The following is a 12,175-nucleotide window of genomic DNA, read 5'->3' on the forward strand; positions in this document are numbered from 1 at the left end:
ATTACAACCCAGCCGGTTTATCCTCTTAGCTCCCCAGCCATGCCTGTTCCCAGCCACAGATCTTGTGCATGTCAGTGATTGCTCTGATCCAGCGTGGCATAGCCCATCCCCCATCTTGGCCTTTGCCATCCGATGCTGCAGCCTGGCCTGGCCTGGCTGGCTCCCTCACTGTGGGTGCTACAGTCTAGCTGTGCCCAGCATTGTGATACATGACTTTTTGTAAAGGAAGGATAATCCTCTGAAAACTTCTACCTATCATATTAACATTGTTCTAGTTTTTGCAAAGCTTTCTTCAGTACTGTGATACATGACTTTCTACATTTTATATAATTTCACATAATTTACACAGTTATCTTCATAATTAAAATTCATATTTACTGTTTTCATTTAGCACTATTTTTCTGCTCTATAGTGCGCATAATTAGGGTATTTGTATGAAGAACAGGTAATGTGGAGATAAGTCAGAAGCTGGAAAGTAATGAAGCTAGGAAATGTTGTTAAAAATATAAAGTGTGTTTCTGTATGGTATATGCTGTAATAGTCTGACTGTAGGAATGCTTGCCTTTGAATCAATATTTGCTTTAGTAAGCAAGATAAATAACTGACCCAAATGAAACAGAATTCATATATATATATGTTTATCATGACTTTAGTAGTTTGGTTTATACAATGACTTTAGCTGCAAAGCTTTATTATAACAATATTAATAAATAAAAAATGAGTTTAAACTCATCCCTTTGAGTTACTTTTATAAATAAAATCTTTTTGGTGTATATTATATGATCATTGTCAATATTTCATAATTGGCTTTCAATAATTTTCATAATTCCTTTTCCTGTTGCCTTTGACTAAATAATATAAACTGTTGCCTTACAGAAAATTTCAAGAGCACGGACATTTACCAAAGCTTTGGATGTTCCTTCAATTCCTTCTTGTGGACAATCCTATGGTTATCACATTAATGAGGATGATAGTATTAGAAAATGTGTTCCACCTGCTAGTGATGACACACTGGGTCCAGCATATTATAAACCTCTGTTTGTAAGTATAATGTGTCCCATAATGAGACTTGGAAGATTATTTATGTTTATACATGTTTTGGTGCATGTAATACTAGTAACAGCAGCAAATAGAGCCTAGCATTTCAGTGGTTTAATACAAAGTCATGTTTTCCTCACTCATCTGGATACCTCTGGTTCATAAGTGACTTTTTTCCATGCAGCGAATCAGGAACACAGTCGTATTCCATCTATTTTTGTCATTTGCTAGGGTGTGGTCATCTGCATCTAGCTGGTAGAAGGGGATAGAATTTTATGAGTGGGAGATTTTTGTAGGTTAAGCCTGGGAGCTGAAACTCAAGTCACATGGTAACGTGTGCTAAGGTGGATAATAAATGCTGTCAAACTGTATTTCTAGTGGGGAGAAAGAGTGGGTATAAATTGCTAGATCTTTCTGCTATATATAATAGTATATAAAACAGATTTTCACTGAATTTCAAAGGAAAATGAACATTTTGTGTATAAAAGAATTTGGGAGTATAAGTATCATTTATTCAACAAATTATTGTAAGCAAGAAGAACTTTTTTTTTGTACTAAAATCGCAAACATAATATAGCAGATCTATCTAATTCAGATACAAATTTCAAACCCAGGCACAGTTGAGTCAGGATTTCATTCAGCTAGTTCAACTGTTTGAGTTTTCTACTCAAACAAATAATGAATATAGATGGGATTTCTGGCTTTACTCAGTTATAAGACAGAAGTACTTTGTACTTTGAGCTTTTTGTATTTTCATATTCGTAAGGTATCTGGAAGAAGAAATCTTAGCAGAGAAAATGGTAAAAATTAAGCTTAGATTTAAGGAAAGGCTGTAGAGACATCTTGGGCAAAATATAATAAACATTCTCAGCATTTGGTTTAACACACATTCCTAGCAGTCCAGTGGTTTTTACAAATGTACATCTTTTGGGGTTAGACCCAAACACCTGCAGAAACTGTTTTGATTTGTGATGGAATATGCATTAAGGAATGCATAAGGAATCCTTTCCCCGCTCTACCCCACATATCTTTAGAAAAACAAACAAACAAAACAAAACAGAATGGTCTGGGTTACTATGCTGGCACACGGGTGTGGGTAACACAGATTTGGTAGTAATCTGGCCCAAGGTGCCTGGCAGCTATCCATGGCTTTTCTCTCAGCAATGTGACACTTGCCTAGGTAGAATACAAAGTAGATTGTTGTCCACAGCTGAGGGTTGTACAGATTTTCTTGTGAGTAGATTATGATTATATATTTTGTCTGGAGTACTAAAAGTAGTGTGTTTCCCATATGTTACGTAAAGAGGAATATGATATTTGTTTGTTTTTTTTCATACTGATGCTATTACCTGTAGTAGTATTTCACAGTTTTATTTCTTTTTAAGTTACTAGTTTTTTTTTAATTTACCTGTGTATTTGAGAGTTACTTTAAGATCAAGTTGGTATTCATCAAACTGTCACCTACTAGTTTTAATATCCATTGATGATACCAAAATCAGTTTTACTGTGGTGCTTATCAGTTTTTTATACTCCTCTTTTTTTTAACTTTATTTGTTGGTTCTGTATTTATATCTATTTGCAGTCATGAATTCCTGTTTTACTCAAAGTGTTATATTACTGCCATCATTTATTTTGAGGCTGAAGTTATCCTAGATTTGACCCTTGGGACTCCATTCAGGATGCATCTAGTGTCATTTTTATATATGACTATCATTTCTTGAACATTTTCTTACTCTGGAATAATAAAATATTCCAGGTTTGTCTTGTACCTTTCCTGTCAGGCATTAAATCAGATCTTTGTTTAAGGAGCTGTGTTTTCATTTAGTGGATAATGTAATTAACTAAGATCTGTGTCATCAGTGCATGCAATGGTACTGGGGTGTCATTGCTTCTAGATCATCTCAGTGGACAAGGTTAGAAATCTATACTTATTTCTTATTTATTTATTCAGATTTTTGTGTTTATATCTGTGTCTTCATCTTCAATCTGGTACCACAGATATACTGTACTCTTTCTTCTTCAATCTGGAGTGTCTTCTTTCCAATTGAGAAACCTGACTCCCCTTACCCTTAATATATTTCCTTAGTCTTGTGATATGCTGAGAGTACTTTCAAAATTGCTGAAGTAAATCTATTCTGTAAAAAAATAGGTTTGATTACATACAGGCTCTTATCTTTAGGTGGTTTTGAAGCTGTATACCAGCAGGAAGTGAATAATAAGGCAGATTTGTAAATTGCCAGTGTGAACACTGAAAGTGTCCCAGTACTTACTTGGAGCACCTTGGGAAAAATTGAAGATTCATTGGTTCAGGGCATTTAAAGAAAACTCTGTCTAGATATTTCCTGACCACTTACATGTGATCAAGAATAATGCAACTGGGGGCCCAGAGCAATGGCATGGATGCGAAATCCTCACCTTGCAAACACAGGGATCCCATATGGGCACCAGTTAATGTCATGGCTGCTCCGCTTTCCATCCAGCTCCCTGCTTGTGGCCTAGGAAAACAATAGAGAATGGCCCATGGCCTTGGGACCCTGCATCCACTTGGGAGATGCAAAAGAAGGTCCTGCCCCCTGGCCTCTGATGGGCTCAGCTCTAACCATTGTGGCCATTTAGTGAATGAACCAGCAAATGGAAGATGTTTCTGTCTCTCCTTCTCTCTGTAAATCTCAATTTCCAATAAGGCTAAATACATCTTCAAAATAGAAAGAATAATGGGATTGGGGAATTAGTCAGGAAAATCACTAAACAAGCAAGCAACAAAGTCTGATGGGAAGATTCTAATTTTCAGAGTTGTCACATTATATCAGTATTAAAAAATGTGTTGTGTCAACAAAAAGGTATGACACATAAAAATAGTTTAAAAGTGGTTTATGCACAGGAGAAGAAAATACTGCTAAAGAAGTCAACATGTTGGATTTAGTAAACTATTTTTAAAAAGCTTTAGTTAGGGGCCCGGCGGCGTGGCCTAGCGGCTAAAGTCCTCGCCTTGAACGCCCCGGGATCCCATATGGGCACCCGTTCTAATCCCGGCTGCTCCACTTCCCATCCAGCTCCCTGCTTGTGGCCTGGAAAGGCGGTCGAGGACGGCCCATTGCATTGGGACCCTGCACCCGCGTGGGAGACCTGGAAGAGGTTCCTGGTTCCCGGCTTTGGATCGGTGCGCACCGGCCCATTGCGGCTCACTTGGGGAGTGAAACATTGGATGGAGGATCTTCCTCTCTGTCTCTCCTCTGTATATCCGACTTTGTAATGAAAATAATAACAAACCCATAACTGAAGCAGAGATTGAATCAGTGATTAAAGATCTCCCAACAAAGAAAAGCCCAGGCCCAGACAGCTTCACTACAGAATTCTACAAAACATTCCGAACAGGGGCTCGGCGGCGTGGCCTAGTGTTTAAGGTCCTCGCCTTGCTCCAGTATGGCCGCTGGTTCTAATCCCGGCAGCTCCACTTCCTCTCTATCTCTCCTCCTCTCAGTATAACTAACTTTGTAATAAAAAAAATAAATAAAAAATAAATTAAAAAAATTAAAAAAAAAATTCCGAACAGAACTGACCCCAATCCTCTACAAACTCTTCAAAACAATAGAAAAGGAAGCAACCCTTCCAAACTCATTCTATGAAGCCAACATTACCTTAATCCCAAAACTGGACAGAGATCCTACAGAGAAAGAAAACTACAGACCTATGTCTCTGATGAACATTGATGCTAAGATAGTCAACAAAATCCTAGCCAATACTATTCAAAAAATCATCCGACAGATCATTCATCCAGATCAAGTAGGATTCATCCCTGGAATGCAGGGGTGGTTCAACATAAGGAAATCCATAAATGTGATACACCACATCCAAAACCTGAAAAACAAGAATCACATGATAGTATCAATAGACGCAGAAAAAGCTTTCGACAAAATCCAACACCACTTCCTGCTAAAAACCCTAACCAAGGTAGGCATAGATGGAAAAATTCACACAATAATTAAAGCAATATATAAAAAACCCAACGCCAGCATCATACTGAATGGAGAAAAACTGGAACCCTTCCCACTGAGATCTGGAACAAGACAGGGATGTCCACTTTCTCCACTGCTATTCAACATAGTTCTAGAGGTACTTGCTGAGGCCATAAGACAAGAAAAAGAAATCAAAGGAATCCAAATGGGAATCGAAGAAGTCAAGCTTTCACTATACGCAGATGACATGATTCTTTATATAGAAGAGCCAAGAGGCTCAACACAGAGACTCCTAGAACTTATACGAGAGTTTGGTAGAGTGGCAGGGTACAAAATTAATGAACAAAAATCAACAGCCATAGTGTATGCAAACAGCCCCAAGTTGGAAAAAGATCTAACCAGCAAAATACCATTCAAAATAACAGAAAAGTATGAAGTATCTGGGAATTAACCTAACCAAAAATGTAGGAGACCTATTTGAAGAAAACTACAAACCACTTAAAAAAGAAATTGAACAAGACCTCGAAAGATGGAATAACATCCCATGCTCCTGGATAGGTAAAATCAATATCATTAAAATGTCTATATTGCCAAAGGCAATATATACATTCAACGCAATCCCAATCAAATTGCCAAAAACATTCTTCATGGAACTGGAAACAGTGATCCAAAGGTTCATCTGGAAACACAAAAAACCACGAATAGCCAGAACCATCCTGAAGAACAGGAAGTTAGCAGGGGGAATCACAGTCCCGGACCTCTGGACATACCATAGGGCAGTGGTTATCAAAACAGCCTGTTACTGGCACAAAGATAGAGAGGAAGATCAATGGAGCAGAACAGAAACACCAGACGGGAACCCACACAGATACAGCCAAATAATCTTTGACAAAAGGACAAACGATAATCCTGGCAAATGGGAAGGTCTGTTCAATAAATGCTGTGGGGACAACTGGTTGATAGCCTGTAGAAACAAAAAGATAGACCCACATCTCTCACCATAAAATCTAGATAAATCTAGATTTTATCTCAAGATAAAATCTAAATGGATAAAAGATCTAAACCTACATCCAGAAACCTTTAAACTTTTGGAAGAAAATGTTGGAAATACTCTGCAATATCTAGGGGTAGGTCCCTACTTCCTAAAAAGGACTCCAAAAGCAATAGAAATCGAGACCAAAATAAACAAATGGGACCTCATCAAACTAAGAAGCTTCTGTACAGCAAAGGAAACAATCAATAAAGTAAAAAAAGCAGCCCACAGAATGGGAGAAGATCTTTGCGCACGACATAGGTGATAGAGGGCTAATTTCCAGAATATACAAAGAACTACAAAACAGCCAAAACACCAAAACAAAAAAGCCATTCAAGAAATGGGCATGGGAAATGGGCAAACACTTCACAAAGGAACAATCCCAAATGGCAAATAAACATATGAAAAAATGCTCAAGCTCCCTGGCAATAAGGGAAATCCAAATTAAAACATCAGTGAGATACCACCTAACGCCAGTAAGACTGGCCCACATGAATAAAAACACCAACAACACTTGTTGGCGAGGTTGCGGGGAAAAGGGAACCCTACTTCACTGCTGGTGGGGCTGCAGCCTGGTACAGCCTCTATGGAAATCAGTGTGGAGAACATTCAAAGAACTCAAAATCAACATACCGTATGATCCAGCAATAGCACTCCTCGGAATATATCTAGAACACTTGTTTTATGAGAAACCAACATGCACTCCTATGTTCATAGCAGCACAATCAGTAATTGCAAAAACATGGAAGCAGCCAAAATGCCCATCAGCAGAGGATTGGATAAGAAAGCTATGGTTCATCTACTCCATGGAATACTACTCAGCTATTAAAAAACACAAAATGCAGTTCTTTGTGGCCAAATGGGCCAAACTGGAAACCATAATGCTAAGGGAAATGAGCCAATCCCAAAGGGTTAAATACCACGTTTGCCTTAATTTAAGATGATATGATGTTATGTATAACATATTATGTTATGTATGTTATATGTTGTGTATAAACCAAAATTGAAATGTCAATGAGGTGGTCACAGAAGGTGGTTAAGAACTCGCATTTACTTTTACCATATTGGTTACTCATTACTATGTCAATTAATTCCATAATGATGTAAATTTTTGCTGATGGTATGTTCGAGCTTTTAATTGATCGGGATGATACTCTGCTGGCTCTGTTTTCAGACCAGAGAGGGTATACCTAAGAAGCCGTTGAACTTGACTGGACAATAAGATGCTGGACTCTATGTTTGGTATATTTTTGCAATGGGGGATTCTAAACTGAACTTGAGCTGTGGTTATGCAACAAGGTGGAGGAATCCACCATAGTGGGAGGGTTTGGGGAGGTGTGGGGAGAATCCAAGTACCTATGAAACTGTGTCACATAATACAATGTAATTAATGAATTAAAAATAATAAATAAATAAATAAAAACTGTGACATCTTAATAAAAAAAGCTTCATTTAATTATTTGCAAGGCAGAGGTACAGAAGAAGAAGGACATAATTAAGATAGATCATTCAACCACTGGTTCACTCTCCAAGTGACTGCAGTGGCCAGAACTGAGCTGATCCAATCCATGGTCAGGACCTAGGAGCTTCCTCTGGGACTCTCATGTTGATTCTGGGTCCCAGAAACTTATCCACTGCCCTTCCAGGCCATAAGCACGGAGCTGGATCAGAGATGGAACAGCTGGGACTGAAACCAGCACCTGCATGCGGTGCTGGTGTTGTGTGTGGAAGTTTAATCTACTATGCTGTAGTGCCAGCTCCATAAAACATATTTTAAGTCAGCTATTTTATATGTTCAGAGAACTAAAACAAATTATGTCTTAACAAGTAAAGGAAATACGAGGATAGGATCTTATGGAGTAGAGATATTAATAAATAGGAGATAGAAATTATAGAAAAGGAAAGGAAGTATAAGTTACGGAATTGGAAAATACAATAATAGAAATAAAAATTTTAAAGTAGCAACTCAGCAGATTTGAAGTGACAGAAGAAGGAACTAGTGAATCAAAGACAATTTTATTATGAAATCTGATGAACAGTGAAAATGGAATGAAGAAAGCTAAATGTAGACTCAGAGACTTGTGGGATACCATCAACCAAAGCAACACATGTGTAATGCGAATGCTAATGGAGGAGAAGACAGGGGAGGTGTGTGTGTGTGTGTGTGTGTGTGTGTGTGTGTGTGTGTATGAGAGAGAACAAGAGAGTGAACGAGAGGAATGACAGCCAGCAACAAAGAATGTTTAAAGACTATTTAAAGACTAAAGTCAAAAAGCATTCCAAAGTTGAAGAAAATCATTAACCTATACGTATAAGAAACTCAAAGACTGTTATGTAGGATGAGTATAAAGGTATGTACACCCAGACACACTATAGTCTCAACTATTGAAAGCCAAAGACAGAATCTAGAAGCTAGTAAGAAAAAACCATACCCTAGATGAGGATCCGCGGTAAGGTCACTCACTGGCTGATATTGGAAACCATGGAGGCTACAAGACTGTGAGATAGCCAGTGTGTTCAACAGAATAGAACACTTACAGCAGGTAATTGTATGATTAGCAAAACTGCTTCATGAAAATTAAGGAGAAATAAAGACACACGCCCAAAAAATACTGAAAGTGTTCCTTCAGACTAAAATAGAGGATTGTTAGATAGAACTTAAGTTCATACACAAAATTAAAGTACAATGCTAAAGTTAGTGTTTTAATACCGTATTCAATTTTTGGTTTGTAACTTCTTTTGTTTATATTGATTATGGAAAAGCTAAAAGTGAGATTCTTTTAAAAAAATACAAATAGTAGGGCCTGGCACAATAGCCTATTGACTAAATACTTGACTTGCAACTGCTGTGATCCCATATGGGTGCTGGTTCATGTCACAACCAGTGCTGCTCCACTTTCCAACCAGCTCCCTGCCTGTGGCCTAGGAATGCAGTCAAGGATGGCCCAAAGCCTTGGAACCCTGCAGCCATATGGGAGACCTGGAAGAGGCTGCTGGCTTCTGGCTTTGTATCTCAGCTGTGGTCATTTTGGCTACTTGGAGAGTGAACCAGTGGACAGATCTTTCTCTCTGTCTCTCCTTCTTTTTATATATCTGCCTTCCCTTCCCCCCACCCAAAATATATTAATAGTGGGTTGATATTTTAGAACTATTCTATACTATAAAAAGTATGAGGAAATAGGTTTTTTTTTTTGAAAATGCAGTGAGATTTATAAATTGTCTTTATTCTTACTTCTCTGTGAGAATTTCCCACTTATTTTTGGTCATGGAAAGTTTTGCTGTAAGAGTATTTTCCTTTTTGTGCCAATCCTGGTTTTCTACTAGTTGTTGACTAATACTATCATTCCTATTAGTAAAAGCCTGATAATCTTTGTCAATGAAGAATGGAAAATATCCAAGATATTTAAGTCAAATATGCTTAATGGAATAGCACAGAACAATTTTGTAACATGTCAGTGACCTTGATAGAAGTTCCAGGGTCTAATATCAGGATAGCTTCTCCAAACTGAGGGACGAGTTATGAGACTACGTGTTTGTTTCTTGACCTTACCACTTAATTTTTATTTGTCCTTGTCCAAGTTACTTAACTTTTTTGTGCTTGATTGCTTTATCTAAAATATGCTGGGGGGAAATGATGGTCTAATACATTGAAACTAGTGTGTCTTTTCCCCAATAACCATAAATTATTGGCTTTAAACAATCCCTTGGTTAATCTGAACTTACTGGTTTAGGTGAGGGACGAGAGTGTGATGGGCAGAGCCGGGGAGAGCTGCGATACTCATTGGTTCCAATGGAGGTCGGGGCTCAGAATAGAACCAACCCAGGGGGTAAAACCACCAGCTGATCGGAGTGATGGACTGTGGAGGGCACTGTGCTTACTAGTAGTGCATGTAGAAGCCTGGACTGGGAATGCCTCAAAGTTTCTTAGGGGATTCCCCTGAACAAAATGGAGGAATCAAAGCATTAACCAAGAAAAGATGGAAAATGGAGTAGATCAATCAACCACCTCAGCTATATGCTTCCAGCGGAAAACTGGGCAAGGGGAATCTCTAAGATGGACTATGTCAATCAGTGGACTCTGCACCAGCCTCATCATACCTGGACTGTTGCTGATGATATGTTGGAGCTTCTAATTGATCAAGGTGATGCTCTGCTGGCTCTGCCTTCAAACCTGAGAGGGCCTCCCTAAGAGGCCGTTGAACTTGAACTGGACAAGTGGGATGCTGGACTCTGTATGGTGTGAACTTTCAATTAGGGAATCTCAACGGAACTTGAGCGGTGGTTATGCATCAAGGTGAAGGAATTCACCATGAGGGAAGGGTTTGGGGTGAAGGGGGTGGGGGGAATCCCAGTACCTATGAAATTGTGTCATATGATGCAATGTAACTAATGAATAAATGAATATATATAAAATATATATATATAATTCTTACTTTGCAATCATGCTTTTATAAACTATTTGGGAACAGTGTATTATGTTTTAGAAGACAACTTAATGCCTCCGAGTTTTCATAGATGAATAAACCTTTTCCTCATATGAATAAGCCTTACTTTGAAATAAAAAACTTAATTTCTTTCTGAATATGTTATTAGCCATAGAAGAAAAAAATAAAAAGCAGAATTCATTTCCCAATTTTAATACGTAGCCAATTTATTTGATGATGAATTTTAGTAATTATTGAGTCAATCCAACTTCCATTTACTAGGATATATATTCAAATCCAAGAAAACATCATATAAAAGATTATTTACATATAAATTAAAGACATAGTTCTTAATATTCAAAAAGGCTCATCAAAGTTCAGTTTGAGTGGAATTGTGGTACTTTGTAACATCCCCATCTTGAATTAAGGAGGCATTAGAGGTAGGTTGGTAAGCTTAGTAGCCAAAGACTATATTTTTTCTGATTCACCTGAAGAATAATTCGGAGTCTGCAGACTATTGCAGAAGGGATTGTGGTTTTGTGTTAAGCTCATTCAGATATCTGATAATTCTGTATGGTTCTTTAGTTGCTTTTTGAAATAATAATGTATGTGACCTCAGTTTCCAGATGTGAATACTGAGAAAAGTAATGATCTAATGGATCATTGTGATAGAATTATTGTGATTCTATCCTAGTGCTAATTCTGTCTGCTGAGGTTACCTGAAAAAGCGTAAATATTTGACAGCACTTCCGAATGTAAAAAAATAGAATTAAAAGTTAGTTGTTGTGAGGAAAGCATAGAAACAGACAGGAAACGGTCAACGGGGATGCACTTATAACTCACTGGGTGGGAAACAAAGATTAGTTACTCCTCACTGGGGTATGGAAGATTTCTCTGCACACCCCTCCTAAACATGCTCACCTAAACAGTTGACATATATCCTGTTAGAATTATAGAGTTAGACCACCTGAAAAACAGCCAGGTTCAGTGAAAACGTGCTTCAATGCTATAAACTGCTAAAGACTAAAATTAAAATAGGCATGAGACAGCTGAATAGCAATCTATAGCCATTTTGAGGTGTATAGAACACAGTTGAATATAAACCAAAATTGAAATGTCTATGAAGAAATCACAGGTTGTGGTTGAGAACCTGCATTTTCCTAGTAACATATTAGTTAATCAATACCATGTCAATTAATGTCACAATGTTGTAAATGGTTGGAAAATTTATGTTGGGGCTTTTAATTGATTGGGATGATACTCTGCCGGCTCTACCTTCAGACCAGAGATGGTCTCACCAAGAAACCATTGAACTTACCAGGACAATAAGATGCTGGACTTTATGCTTGGTAAATCCCTCCAATGAAAGAATCTCAACTGAATTTGAATTATGGAAATGCAACAAGGTGGAGCAATCCGCTCTGGGAGGAGGGTGTGGGGAGGTGCAGGGGGAATCCCAGTGCATAAAAAATGTATCACATAATGCAATGTAATTAATTTGAAAAAATGAAATGCAATAAAAATATGTTTTAAAAAAAGATTATGGTGACAAATATCTGTATAAAAATGTGTTTGAATGTAAAAAAATGTGCTCTTTGTCATATGTCTAGATAAAATCATAAAACTTTAAAAAAAAGTTAGTTGTGAAGTGTGTTCTGCTGTGTTATGGTTCTTGTTTACCTGAGTAAATGGATAACTTTAGTTAGGATTAGCATGGCTATGCT

The 12,175-nt window shown here is 37.7% G+C and overlaps 1 protein-coding gene across 1 annotated transcript in view; it reads left to right on the forward strand.

Annotated features, from left to right (window-relative positions):
• Positions 1-12,175, forward strand: part of STPG2 (sperm tail PG-rich repeat containing 2) — a 414,552-nt gene that overhangs the window by 13,542 nt on the left and 388,835 nt on the right. The window contains exon 4 of the mRNA XM_058667032.1: positions 877-1,041. Coding sequence (XP_058523015.1) covers positions 877-1,041 — 165 coding nt within the window. The remainder of the gene's footprint in view (positions 1-876; positions 1,042-12,175) is intronic.

Source organism: Ochotona princeps, chromosome 7 (assembly GCF_030435755.1).
Source record: "Ochotona princeps isolate mOchPri1 chromosome 7, mOchPri1.hap1, whole genome shotgun sequence".
Taxonomy (NCBI): Eukaryota; Metazoa; Chordata; class Mammalia; order Lagomorpha; family Ochotonidae; genus Ochotona; species Ochotona princeps.